General features: G+C 39.8%; 1 protein-coding gene across 1 annotated transcript in view; it reads right to left on the minus strand.

The window, feature by feature from the left end:
- Positions 1-265: 265 nt before the first annotated feature.
- LOC120515454 (lysophospholipid acyltransferase 1-like) overlaps positions 266-15,454 on the minus strand; it is a 267,682-nt gene continuing 252,493 nt past the window's right edge. The window contains 2 exon segments of the mRNA XM_039736483.1: positions 266-1,214; positions 1,709-1,860. Coding sequence (XP_039592417.1) covers positions 1,139-1,214; positions 1,709-1,860 — 228 coding nt within the window. The 3' untranslated portion in view covers positions 266-1,138.

The following is a 15,454-nucleotide window of genomic DNA, read 5'->3' on the forward strand; positions in this document are numbered from 1 at the left end:
AAATGGTCATTTCAATTGCTTCTGTGATATACGTGGACTGGTCATAACACTATGTCAAAGAAACAGTTGCTCATACACATGCAAGTGCACCTGGGACTACAGCACGGTCAAAGTTTACTGAGTGATATTGAAATAGAGTCAGAATGAGCCCAAAGAAAGATCTTAGCAGTAGTGGCACCTGCAATTTAATATTTATTTAATATTAATTTAATATTTAATATATTTAATTTAATATTGTTTTTTGTATCAGTATACTGCTGCTGGATTATGTGAATTTCCCCTTGGGATTGTATCTATCTATCTACAGTGTATCTATCTATCTATCTATCTATCTATCTATAACAATTAATTGCAGTGTTTTGTACCTGAAAGGTAATAGTGAGAAAAGCAATCAAGATAAAGAAAGTGACCTTTAATGTTCTGTTATGATGAAGGTCCCTAGATGTGAAAGAGAAATACCAGAAGTCTAAAAAGGTGGCACCTACAAGACTGTCTGATAAAATTATGTAAGAAAAATACTAGTGAAGCTGAGGATATCCTAGGTGCGGTGGTCATATCTATGTTAAAGTAGGAAGTGGTTGAAGACTTTGGGGAGTTTGAGTCTCTTTTGAGCATAGTGCTTAATATATACCAACTGTCAAAACTTAACCAGAGTGCAGTTTTTGATATTGTTCTCTAACATTTTAGGGATTCTCCTTTGAATGTCTCATAGTCCTGTGTTTTTGTCTTTACCCTTGTAGTTAGTTCTTGTTCTAATTCCTGTTCCATTATTAGTATTTATTTCTCATATATAATGTGTATCATATTAGTTCTAACTTAAGTAAACTGTGGGGATCACACTGTACTGGCAGTTCCAACAAATGGTATCAAGTAGTTATTCTAGGCAGAAGATCACACCTTCAGAGGACACTTTAATATCTGCAATCATACTCCAAATTATAAGTACTTATTTTTCTGCACCATATGTTGCAATTAAATTTATTGACTATTCCAATCATGTAAACAGTTAAAGTGTTTCTCCAAATCCATAAGGCATCCATGAGTTCCTGCTTAAATGATGAGACATGGCTCCTTTCACTGTATTCTTCTTGTCCTGTATTTCTCTTTAACGTGGATATGAAAATTGTGGTATTGAATACTATGTGGATTTTTTTTTTATTGGTAAAAGAATTAATACAAGAATACTTATGATGTGAAAATGAAAATACATGTACCTAAGAAAGAAAAGAAAGGAAACATTCTGTTTATATAATTAAATACTCTTACAGTAGGTAAACATAATAAAATTCAGGATCAACTAGGCAATTTTATATAGTAATAGCATTTTGGTGCTGTTTCTAGCCCTACTACCTCACAGATGAAACCAGGTTTCAACATACTACAGTATCTGTGTATATACTACTTTTATATATAAATTCTGACTATTTTTAATTGGTCACATATACAGTAAGAATTAATAAGTATGTGTTATAAGTATGTTTTTATATGTCAATAGAAAATGTCAGGACAGTTCCAAGGCTAGAGTTCAGTTAGCTTCTCTTGAAAGACTATATTGTTACATAATTTTTCACCATTCCAGCTCTAATACCTGGATGTACTGTATAATATAGGAACCAAGAATATATATTTTGTTACTTGGAATCTGTAAAAATGCATATTACATGATAATTACAAAATAACAAAAAAGTAGGACAGGAAGCAGGCTTACTTGTAGTACATTATAGTTGGCTCCGTCGCCAGAAGGACAAAGGGTATAACAGTATAACTAACAGCAAACTGAGTGAATACCCATGTCATTATATCATACATTGTTTTCATCATCTGGGAGACAAGAAAATGATGCCTTACATTGTTTCGAACCTGCAATAAAAAATATTAATTGGGGTGATAATGTAAACAAAAAAAAAAAAAAATACATAGCAAAATATATTTTCTAAAATTAGTAATTGGAAGTAATTTTAACTGATCTAAAACCATGCCATACAAGGTGAACTTTATTGCATGCTAATGAGCTGTGGCCAGCTTCATTAATAAAATAGATTTACCTAAACAAAAGTAAAACATAAACTAGAACATACAAACTTTGCATTTGTGTGTTTTTTTATGAAACAACATTATTGTGTTTATTTATTTTGTTTATATCTGAGTGAACTATGCTTCCAGGCTAGCCTTCAGTTGTGTCAGGTTGAATTAAAAGCATGGAGACACAATGTACCGTTATCATAGATAGATAGATAGATAGATAGATAGATAGATAGATAGATAGATAGATAGATAGATAGATAATGTATTTAGCCCCAAGGTGAATTTAACATTTTACAGAAACTCCAAAAAATATCACTCCACATGTTTAAAGTAAATCATATTGAGCAAGAATGTGTTATGCTCTGGTTTTAACTAAGAGAAGACTATCTTGTGTGACCATTTGCTTCACTTTTCCTGTGAAGTGCAAAAAGGCCCAATATCTTTTTAAAGTATTTTATAAACAGTATATGTATTCTAAGTGAGTACTCTGGCTTTTGACTCAAAACTACACTTCTGTGAAAGGCTCAATATTATATTTGATGGAAATTTACACTGCAACAATAAGCATGAGTATTCCAAATTACCACATCATAATCTAAATGCAACTCCAAGTAGTTATAACTGTAAATTGTATCAGACTAAAACTGACATGAGAAGCAAATTCACATTCTCATCTGATCTTCAATAAAATTGATTCTTTTTATCTGGACATTGTTTTTTTCCAATATGTTTCATCACTCATCCAAGTGACTTCCTCAGGCTCAGTTGACTCCAACCTTATAAAGAGTACCTTGGCCTAATGACTGAACTAGCACCATGTACTAACAATGGGCTGTGTGATCAATGATATGCAAATTGTCCATTGATCAATGGCCATGAGTACCATTCTCAGAGAGTTAGGGAATGGCTACAATCACCGCATTGTAAGATGGTGAAAGATGTACCCTTAGGCCCCCTTCTCGGTTCAGAGATGGTCGTTCCTTTTTCATGTAAATGGCCTGTGGCGGACGGCTGGGGGTGGTACCCAGCCGGGACACCCAGGAGGACCGGAGGAGGGCTTGCGCCTCCTCCAGACCACGAGGGGGCAACCGCCCTGGTTGTGTTGGGGGCCATAGGTAGAGAGCTTGGAAGCCAACCCTGTAGGAGCCCATGGTCACCGCTAGGGGGCACCCCAATGCCTCGGGAGCCCTGGACCTCAGCACTTCCGCCACACCAGGAAGTGCTGGAGGGAAGAGGAGCAGGAACACCCGAAGGACTTCTGGCTACACAGCTGGTGCTTCCGCCACACGGGTGTGTGTCGGCGGAGGCTCCTCAGGAAGCACCTGGAGCCCATCTGGGCGTGCATAAAAGGGGTCGCCTCCCTCCAGTCGATGGCGAGAGTCAGGTGGAAGAGGACAGAGCTCGGAGGAGAGGACAGGAGGCAGTCTGAAGACTGAAGGGCATTGTAGCGCGTCCAGGACTGAAAGGGGTGATTGGTGCTGAGGCACGGGGTTCGTGCACTTTAATTGTGTAATTAATAGATTGTAAATAAATGTGTGTGGTGCACCAATATGTCTACCTGTCTGTGTCCGGGCTGTACCCCCCAGGCCTCTTTGACTTCTTGCTCAAACCAGCGTTTCTCCCTGTTCAGGATGTTCACATCTTCATCACTGAAAGAGTGACCACTGTCCTGTAGATGTAAATAGACTGCGGGGTCCTGGCCTGACGAGGTAACTCTTCTGTGTTGTGCCATCCTCTTCGCCAGTGGTTGTTTGGTTTACCCGATGTATGATTCACAGCAATCCTCTTGGCACTTAACTGCATAAACTATATTACTCTGTGTGATGGACGGCCGGCGTTTCAGCCCGGCTGGGACGTCCCTCAACTGAAGAAACCAGACTTTTCGCTGTACTACATCCCCTGGAGAGCTAGATGGCAACTCCCCTGGATGGAAATGGTTCCTCAGATTCCTGCAAGGCAGTATGGGACATGGGGTCATTCTCTTCAGCCCTGTTGAGTGCTGTGAGTGCCACCAGGGGGAGCTCACCAAGAACCAGGTGACTATTACCGTGACGTTAACCCGGAAGTACTTCGGAGTCACAAGGACGGAAACCAGCAGTACTTCCGGGATACTTGAAGAAGGCGTTTGACCCGGAGAAGAAATACTTCTGGGTCATGGACTTTAAAAGGACTGTGGGAAACCCAGCAGATTGAGCTGAATTGGGAGGAAGTGTGACGGAGATGCTGGGAGTGAAGGCTTGGTTATTGTTTATTATTGTTACTGATTTATTAGAGAATTGTGGAGTGTGTGGTGCTTTGTGCACTATCATTGAAGAAATATTATTAAAGAATCTTGTTGGTGTTTTAAATGTGTGTCTTGGACGTCTGTCTGGTGGGCTCAAAGGGGCAACAGCGCCTCTAGCGTCCACATCTGTCTGTGCCGGGCCACCGATCCTTGGGGTGAACTAATTTTTATAGTGTTTTGGGGTTTGAAAGCCACCGAGACCTCAGACCTTATGTATAAACGGTGCGTACGCACAAAAATTTATAAAACCAAAACTTGGCACAAAGACACGCACATTTCCACGGTAGCCCATACTCTGGCATACGCAAGTTCTCCACTCTGTTTTGCAGACTGGCAGCACTCAGCGTCAATGTAGTGCTACTGTTCCTGTGTGGTTTCCCTTTTTTTTTTAGATCCACATCCCTGACGCGGCTTTATAAATACACTGAAATTAACCGCATATTGTTTATTAGTTTAATGCATCTGATTGTAATTAACCTGTAACAATATAATGGTCCACAGAATGGTAAAACTATTCTAAATACAATAGCTGCTTTAGCGTTGTTACTCTCACTGCACCTTCTTCTTCTTCTTTTAGCTGCTCCCGTTAGGGGTTGCTACAGCGGATCATCTTTTTCCATATTGCTCTCACTGCACTACTCAGAGTATTTATATCACTGTATCTGAGTGGGGGATCACAGCTGTACAGCAGCTGATCGGAAAGAGAATTATCGATATACAGCATCAAGCACACTCTGCCTCAGCCATGCTGCCTATTGAACTGCTCTCATACGGCAAACACTTCAGAGCCTTTCCTCGCAGTTCAGAAACAGTTTCATCCCAAGAACTATAAACACACTCAATCAGTCCATCAAGTGCTCCTTGTAGAACTGTTTGTACTTATAAGTACAATAACCCCACTGTAAACTTGTGATACAGTTATAATATTGCACAACCTGAGCCACTTTATAAAGTGCCTATTTACATATGATGACAATATCATTTTTAAGATGAAATGCAGCAAAATATGTGTATTATATTATACAGATAAAACTTTCACTTAATTTAAATAACTATATTGTTAATAAATAAACATGTGAGGACACATTGTCGCAGCACTAGCGAGGGGCTGGCTTTCCATTCACGGATCGTTCCTTCCTCGCGCTGTATTCTTGCTGGGACTGGAGCGACACTGGATAGACAGAATAATTTAACATGTACTACAAAAATATTTCATTGTTCCTTAAAAGTTTTGAAGAATCGGCGTTTTACGCTAAGAGATGGCTTAACGTCTGTTACAGAGTTGATTGTGTGGCGATTGGGTATTTGGAGAAAGAAAAGTAAGGACAGGAATTGGGGATTAGTATATTTGAAAGAGACAGTACTGCTGCAATAAATTATTTCATCGAAGGTCGTGCATGGTGCAGCAAGCATCCTGCATGAGGCATGAACAATCACTGCGCCACCATGTTCCCATGTTAAATAACATGCTTTAACTCCTATCATCATGAAAATGATATCAAGTATACATCTCAGTATTTTAATTATTCCGAGAGCTGTAATATCACAAATGTAATGGATTCTGTGTCCTGTCGGAGGAGGAGAAAGCCCGGAAGCACATAGTGATTCACACACATAAAGCAAATAGAAGATCAAATACAAAACAAAGCATTTAACGTGCCACTTTAGTTACAATGGGATTTGAGAAACTAGTAAATTAAATGATTTTGAGATGGAGTTTATGATGTGCATTTATAAAGCGTTAGGGATGTGGATCTAAAAAAGAAAGGGTAACCACACAGGAACAGTAGCACTGCTTTGACGTTGGGTGCCGCCAGTCTGCAAAACTGAGCGCAGAATATTGTGCACGTCAGGGTATGAGCTACCATGGAAATGTGCATGGCTTTATGCCAAGTTTAGGTTTTACACATTGTGATTTGAACGTGGAAACATTCTTACGCAACATTTTTGTGCGTATGCACCATTTATACATGAGGCCCTGGGGCCTCATGCATAACGCTGTGCGTAGAATTTGCACTATAGCATGACATAAGCACAAAAGCCGAAATGTGCTTACGCACAAAAAATTCCAGATGCAGGAATCTGTGCATTCGCCAGATTCCATGTACTTCTGCTACATAAATCCCGGTCAGTGTCAAAAGTAACGCTCGTGCACGCGCCTGCTGTCCCACCCCAACTCCTCCCAGAATTACCCCTCTTTGAATATGCAAATCAATATAAATAGCCATTAAGATCAGCCTTCTGTGAAAAGACAATGGGAAAAGCACGTGGGAAAATATAAGAATTTCAGCGAATACCAAGTGGAGGAAAGGAAAAACATACTATTTGTTGGTTTAAACAGTAGTATAAACAACAAAAGGAAGTTGATCGAGTGACATAGTGTGTCAGAGAAACTCGAAAGCTCAAGTTCACAAAGTCGCACAGCGCCTGAAATAAAAAAGAAGTTGTCACATATCAAAGTCGCCGCGAAAAGGTGAGTTGTGGCCCACCGGCTGAGTGTCATATGAAAGCTTATAAGGGTACAGAGAAAAAAGAAATTGGCACACGGTGGGAAAAAAGCACAAAATGTCAATTGTAATCTCAGAAATTTCCACTTTAATTATGTAGTTTATTTTGTCATTAAAGTAGAACATCATAAACTTCATCTTAAAATTGTTTAATTTATTAGTTTCTCAAATCCCATCGTAACTAAAGTAGGAAGTTAAATGGTTTGTTTTGTATTTCATCTTCTATGTGCTCTTTGTGTGTGAATCACTACGTGCTTCTTAAACTGGCTGTCTCTTCCTCCGACAGGACACAGAATCCATTACATTTGTGATATTACCGCTCTCTGAATAATTAAAATACTGAGATGTTTACGTGATATCATTTTCATGATGATAGGAGTTAAATCATGTTATTAAACATGGGAGCACGGTGGCGTAATGATTGTTCATGTCTCAGACGCTTGCTGCGCCATGTGCGACCTTCGATGAAATGCTTTATTGCACCAGTACTGTCTCTTTCAAACGTACTAACCTCCAACCCCTCTCCTTACTTTTCTTTCTCCAAATACCCAATAGCCACACAATCAGCTCTGTAATAGATGTTAAGCCATCTGTAAGCTTTGAATGCCGATTTTTCAAAACTTCTAAGGAACATTGAAATATTTTTGTAGTATTTGTTTAATTATTCTATCCGTCTATCCTTCCAGTGTCACACCAGTCCCAGCAGGATTACAGCGTGAGGCAGGAACAATCCGTGAACAGAGCGCAAGCTCCTGGCATGTTTCATTATTGAATATATAGATTATTTAAATGAAGTTAAAGTTTTATCTGTATAATATAAGAAACATATTTTTCTGCATTTCATCTTAAAAATGATATCGTCATCATATGTAAATACGCTTTTTATGAAGTGCCTCAGGTTGTGCAAGATTAGAACTGTATTGCAAGTTTACAGTGAGATAATTCTACTTATAAGTACAGACAGTTCTACAAGGAGCACTTGATTGAGTGCGTTTATAGTTATTGGGATGAAACTCTTTCTGAACCGCGAGGACCGTACAGGCTTCGAAACATTTGTCATGTGAAATCATTTCAATAGACAGCATGGCTGAGGCAGTGTGTGCTTGATGCTGTATACCAATAATTCTCTTTCTCATCTTCTGTAGATCTTTGATTCCCCTTTCAGATACCGTGATATAAATACTCTGAGTGGTTCAGTGAGAGCAATATGGAAAAAGATGATCCACTATGGCATCCCCTAACAGGGGCAGCTGAAAGAAGAAGAAGGTGCAGTGAGAGGAACAACACTAAAGCAGCTATTGTATTTAGAATAGTTTGACCATTCCGTGGACCATTATATTGTTACTATTTAATTACAATCAGTTGCATTAAATTAATAAACAATATGCAGTTAATTTCAGTGTATTTATAAAGCCGCGTCAGGGATGTTGATCTAAAAAACAAAGGATAACCACACAGGAACAGTAGCACTGCTTTGACGCTGGGTGCTGCCAGTCTGCAAAACCGAGCGCAGAACTTGCGCACGACAGGGTATCAGGTATCATGGAAATGTGCGTGGCTTTACGCCAAGTTTAGGTTTTGTACATCGTGATTTGAACGTAGAAACGTTCTTGCGCAACATTTCTGTGCGTACGCACCGTTTATACATGAGGCCCCTAGTGTTTTGAAAAAAGGCGTCTCAGCTGTTTCGATACTCCTGACACATAAGAGATCACCAAAGGTTTTTGCTTCGGCAGCGGTTGACCTTCCTCTCTCCTGGATTGCTTAGAGCATTCTTTAGGTGTCTTCCCTGCTTTGACAAAAGTCCAGCTGGGATAACCACATTTATTCAGGGCCTTTTTGATATGATGTTCTTCTACTTCCCTGGCCGCCGTGTCTGTGGGTATGGTGTTTGCTCTGTGTTGTAGAGTCCCGATGACACCCATTTTGTGCTCTAGTGGATGGTGAGAGTCAAACCTTAAATACTGATCCGTATGCATTATTTTACGGTACACATCAACTTTCAAATGTACCCCATTGCTGATGGAAATTTCACCTAAGAAAGCTAGCCTGTCCCATTTCATGTTCTCCCTGGTGAACTGGATGTCTTTGTCCAATGAGTTGATGTGGTCAGTGAATTGTGGTACCTCCTGAGTTTTAATTTTCACCCAGGTGTCGTCCACATACCTGAACCATGGTGGTGTTACAGGACAGAATAATAGTGCCTTCTTTTCTACTTCTTTCATACAGAGATTGGCCACAATAGGTGAAACTGAGGAAACATGGCACACCCATGTTTCTGCCTGTAGTACTGGCCTTTGTATATGAAATATGTGGATTGAAGACACAGTTTCAAGAGCAGGTAAACTACGTCCAGATGAACAGAATCAACTTTCTAGAATTTCCTTACCTGGATTATTGAGCATGCATCGAGACACTCTCATCTGATCTCTTTGTCTTTGAGATCAACTTTGAATTGATAGGATAAAATAAAAAAAATTATAAAACATTAATAATTATAATTTAAAAAATAAAAATAAACAGCAAGCTATCCAAAACATATCTCTGTTGGTTCCTCCATTCACTTCAACAGGGCTGGACATAGTGTTGGAGGTACCCAGTGCAAGGACAACACTACAACACCCTTGCGCCTACCCTGTCTCAAGTACAGAAGAATTGGTAAAAAAGGTCCATGTTAAGTATAGTTGACTATATAAACTAGCACAGCAAAACACCTGTTTCTTAAAGCAGGCATGCAATGTGTAGCATGCGGCCAGGGCTCTTGCCCGGCTGGGACGCCTCCATGCTGGGAGAACCGGGGGAACAAGTGTGGCCAGAGCTTTACCTTCCCCGGGATGCTAGATGGCAACCCCCCTGGGTTGCAGCAGTGCCTCGGGCTCCTGCAGGGCTGCATGGGAGTTGGAATGTGGTGCAACCCTGTTGGGAGCTCGAGAGAGAGTGACTTCAATCTGGGCCTGCTGCTTGCTGAGAGACAGTGGCTGGAGGAGGAGCACCTGGAATGTCAATGCGACAGCGACATTCCGATGGAAGCTGGGAAGCCCTCCATGAAGCAGGTAGGAGGGGGGAGAATGTGAGTCCCGCTGCTAAAGGGTTGGAGGCGGGGATGGCGAACCTCCTCTCTAATCTCCGAGGACACCCGATGGGGCCTGCGCTGGAAGCGCACAGCACCAATGACCTGTGGCGGAGGTGAACGGTGAAGTCCGAGTCCACCGTCGGCCGAATGTATTAACCTGTTGTGGGCTGTAGGCGAACTGGAGGATATGCTCTAGCCCGTACGGTCTTTCCTGCAGGGATTCGCTCTGCTGAGTCAGAGAATCGAGAGGATGGCTGAGGCACTCCTGAATGAAGCGCAAGAGGAGCAGAGGATGAGTGACACCAGACTGTTTCCTGTACCGTAAATAAGCAAGGAAATCTAAGCGAATTGCATCCTGATATAAGACCTGAGGGAATGCGAGTCGCTAGAGCTCCGACACAGGAGGCAGGTGTGATGATTGATCACGCGGTGGGGGTGGATATGGCAGACCTGTTTGTGAGGTGCTGGCTTGTAAGTAGCAGCAGCCAGAGAGACACGCCCAAAAGTCCCGCGGCGATCACACTCAAGTCCAAAGGGGTGGAGACAGCGCAGGCTCTCTTCTGTTCCCATAGAAAGACCCTGACTGTCATTGCACCCAAAAGCAAGAAAAGGACCCGGAAAGGGAAAACCGGATCACCTAACAGCATGGACCGAAAGCCCGTCCACTCAGGTGCAGCGGAGGGCTTTGCTGCGTGGAGGAGGAGAGAAACGGCCACCTCAGCTGTGTGTGAGGTGAAGTGAGGCTTCCCGTCCTGTTTTCATGCCCACAGGACACGGGAGCAAGACGGGTGGGCGACGCTGTTATAACTGTGGGAATCAGGGTCACGTCTGGAGGTACTGTCTGTTTAAAATGGCAGTAGATGCCAGGAGATGGCATTGGCACAGTACCTTTCCGTACTTGTCTTGTTGTGTTGCAGGGAGAAGACGTGGACCCGACAGTGTTGACACCCCGTCATGGAGAAAGACAGGCCGCGAGACAGGAGCTGCTGAGCCCTTATCGGCAGTTCTTCCACCACACCTGGAAGCGCTGTCGGAAACGAGTAATCAAGCACCTGGAGCACTTCCGGGTGCATTATAAAAGGAGCCAGCAGCCACAACTCAGGGAGCCAGAGTCAGAAAGAGGAGTGACGAAGCTTGACCCGAGGAGTGAAGGTAGGGAAAGATAAAGAGAAGGAAGAGACGTATGGTGTTGTGCTGTGCTTGTGCGGGGACTGTGTTATACTTGTGGGGAATAGGGAAGTTGTTTCCCACAAGGGAAAAATAAAAAATAAAACCTGTGTGCCTTGAACTTGTGTCCCACGTGTGTCTGTGTTGGGTTCAGCTGGCAGTGCCAGCTTGGTGGTCCACAAATGGTAAGTTTGTCTGCTTTGATCACAGTATATATATATATATATATATATATATATATATATATATATATATAGAGAGAGAGAGAGAGAGAGAGAGAGAGAGAGAGAGAGAGAGAGAGAGAGAGAGAGAGAGAGAGATTAGTAAGCCCAAACTGTAATACTATTTTACAGATTGCATAATGAATAATTAAATGTGCTACTAATACTAAATAGAATGCATTTTAAAATATTATAGGTTTAAAATATTTCATTTTATTTTCTATTTGTCTGTTTTACAGTATTTTTTTATTACCTACAGTATCTAATTTTTGTTAAGTCAGATAAGTCAGGTTCTACTGTATTTATTTTTAATGATATTTTTCCTTAATTGATAAGTAAAAAAGTACTTGAAATGATTGGAAATGAGATTTGAGTTGAGTCAAGTAAATATGGGGAACAACTGAATGGTACATCTGTTTAAATTTTTTATTTTCAAATTGACATCTTCCAATATTGTATTATTTCGTTAATTCCTTGAATGTCATATATAAAATAACTGATAACATGCAACTTTAGGTACTAAAAAGTATGTATTACTCATTTACTGTTACTGTATATAACAAAACCTTAACAAAGACTTTGTTTGGTCTTAATAACTATTACAAAACTTCTATAAGGTGGTTATTTATCACTGCAATATGACCTACTTAAAAACAACAACAAAAAAAAACAAATAGACTTTGGATTGGTTAGAGGTAGCTTAAATTATACATATTTCTCTTGCTATTGCTTGCTATGTTTTAGTACAAGATCTGTGAATCATATTCACAAATAATTTCACCAGTGTATCAAAGGCTATTAATAAAGTCTTTAAGTTTTTGTTGCATGACAGTATATAAGCAGTAGGTGCATTTTTGCGTGACTTAAAGTGTTACCAATTAACTTATTAATGTTTACATACAGACTAAATATTTAGGCATGAAATAAGCACCAGTTACAGGGGAATATATACCGATATATTTAAGTACTGTATATAGATCTTTAAAAAATTTGGTAACTTAAGTCACTTTCCATTCCTTCTTTATAAACTTTACTTGTCCTATGTTTATGTGATGAAATTAAAAAGAAACTAAAACAAAAGAAAAACCACCTAGTAAAAAAATAAATAACTCAGATACATTCCCATACAAAATATTTTGTTGTAAATTATATTGGCACAAGTCAGAATAAGGAAAAGAGTAATGCGTACATTTAAAACAATAAAATGTCAAATATTGTATAATGTTACCAATAGTTTATTCATGGAGGAAGCATAATAACTAAGCTTAGGAATATGTAGAAACAAATGGACTTACAGACTTCCAGTCGTGAGTTTCTCTGAATGTGCATACCATTTTATGATGTCCAAAGCAGGCCAGTCAAAGAATGATGGTCCCTGAAGAGTTGCTTCACTGGATATAAACTTTTATGTATAAATACTCTGTATACTACTTTTATGTATAAATATTATACAGTGTCGGAGATGGCTGGCAACCCAGCCGGGACACCCAGGAGGACCGGAGGAGGGCTTACACCTTCCCCAGATCATGTGGGGGAGACCGCCCTGGGAGCTTTGGCAGCCACGGGTACAGAGCTTTGAAGCTCAACACTGTAGGGGCCCGTGATCACCACCAGGGGGTGCCCCTATGCATTTGGAGTCCCGGACCTCAGCACTTCCGCCACACCTGGAAGTGTTGGGGAGAAGAGGAGCAGGGTCACCCGGAATGCTTCCGGGGATGGAGCCAGCACTTCCGCCACACTGGGGCGTATCGGTGGAAGATTGCCGGGACACACCTCGAGCACATCCGGGTGGATATAAAAGGGGCTGCCTCCCTTCATACAATGAGGACGAGGTCTCTGGAGGCGGCAAGGAGGCGGCCTGAAGAAAGAGAAGGCATTGTATTGTTGGCCAGGACTTTTGTGTGTGTGGCACTGTAAATAATGGTCATTAAATGCGTTGTGGGTGACTTGATCGTGCCCGCCTGTCTGTGTTCGAGTTGGCTACTACAACAGTATGCATAAAGCCAGTCCTGAGCTCAGAAAGGTGTGAAAAAAGGCCAAAGAATTATGTTCTACCAAACCTATCCTCTCCTGAAAAAGTAAAAATAATAGCAATAAAAGAATTCTTTGAGTGAAAATAGGAAGAACCCCTATCTCACCAGTACTAAGTGAAAAATGTTAACTACTAGGGCAAAAATAAAAATAGGAAAAAAAAAACATCTTTCATAAATGTAAAATACAAACTGAAAGACTCTTGAATACCTATATTACCATTACCTCTTAATTTCAACATGATATAATGTGATGTAACACTGAGTCAACTGTACAAAATAAAAAATATAACCTCACAGGCAGTATGTTTGGAATACAAAGGAGAAACTGGGTCTTCATAGCTCTCTCGCAGAGAGAAGGCTGGTCCCCCTAGGTGAACACCATGGAAGACTCATCTTGCAGAAAAACATAATTAAGAAATTTTTATAAAAAGAAAACCCACTTCCTTTTCAATTGCTATTTCTTTTTTCTGCTTTTCTGAACTATTTTTTTCAAGATTGCAAATATATTTAATGAGAAAAACAGCCACTAAAGGAGGAAATCATAGAGAAGACCAGCTGGTGGCGGCTCAAAGCGCATGGGCACTAATGGAAATATGAGACATTCTGACAGCATGACTTTCAAAATTATTTAAGAGGCATATTAGATGAAATTTTTCATTAGATTGAAAAAACAGTCTGGATATTGAATTTATGCTATAAAAAATAACATCCCTTATAGTGAAAAATCTCTCTATTATAATAAAAAAAATCCTGTGACAAGACAAGACTTTTTGGAAACTTTTTTCGTCCTGCGATTTGAGACCTTGGTAATGAGATTTTTTCAAGTCACGTCCTCCTGTCAACCATTTTCAGCCACGCACACGGTAATCACACATTTCATTTGTGTGAATGCTTTTGACAGCACATTTTCTGCTCTCTCAGCTCTTATAAATTTTAACGTTTTCCTCACTTTAAGTTCCCAATTAAAGAAGACATATTATGTCCAAATCCAGAATTTCATCATGAAGGGTTAACAACAGAAAAAATGAGTACACGAGCAATCCTAGTAGCGAGAAATGATGAAGTCAAACGAATTAACTGCAAAAATGTTGATTGGTTACACGGCAAATTGATGAAATGCATATCAATAGACTATGCTGAAACAGTTGGTGGTGATCGTGCGGAACATGAAAACATCAACTTACAATATCCCGAAGAATAACTCCACCGCACGAATTACTGTAGAAAGAAGGATGTATCCAAGAAAGGTAATGTAGTACATCTTCAGGGGATAACATTAGACAATAAAGGAGATCTTGATATGCCATTGGTATTAAAACGTTAACAGTTTCCCGTTAGAATAGCTTTTGCAAAGACAATTAACAAATCTCAGAGCCAAATATTTGAAAAAGTCATTTTATTTAATAGAGAGAAAGAAATGAAATACAATTACGGGCAGTTATACGTTGTGTTGTCACAATGAAAGTCCAAACACAGAAACAAAATTCAATGCGATATTGAAAAAAATTGTTTTTACTGAAGTTTTACAGTAAACGTGTTAGTTTAAAAAGTATTTGCATGTTAATTGCAATGCCAAACAGAACAAAATCGTATTATCAACAAATAACTCTAACGCAACATGAAACATAATTTACTTTAAAATTATTGTTTTGCTCTTTTTTAATATGGTTAATTACTCGCTGTAATGTAAAAGGTTCTATTATGCATATGTAACAATTCTCATGAAAATAAATGTCTGTGTAAATTGTACATCCGCATCCCCATATATGAACAACAGAACCGCAAAGAGGCTAGGGTGTAGCACAGGCATGGGGGTTGGTAAGCGAATCGAGCAGGGGGCAAAGCCCCCTAGTTAGATTTAAAAAAAAAAGTCTGATAAAGAGCAAGTAGCATCAATAGTGCTGTTCCTTAAAAAAATCCTTTTACTGTCATTGTTACTAATCAGGGGTACATTTCCTAAAAATGATTGAACATAGTGAATAATGAAACAGATAGTAAATGAGTGAGTTTTTCAAACCTTTCCCCAAGCCTTTCGTTATCTGAAATTTAATGAATGAGCTTAAATTGTTTAAAAATATACAGACTGCTGATAATGGGAACACTGATCCCACGTATTTCATTAGTCAAATATGTGTTACATTCTC

This window comes from Polypterus senegalus, chromosome 15, assembly GCF_016835505.1.
Source record: "Polypterus senegalus isolate Bchr_013 chromosome 15, ASM1683550v1, whole genome shotgun sequence".
Classification (NCBI taxonomy): domain Eukaryota; kingdom Metazoa; phylum Chordata; class Cladistia; order Polypteriformes; family Polypteridae; genus Polypterus; species Polypterus senegalus.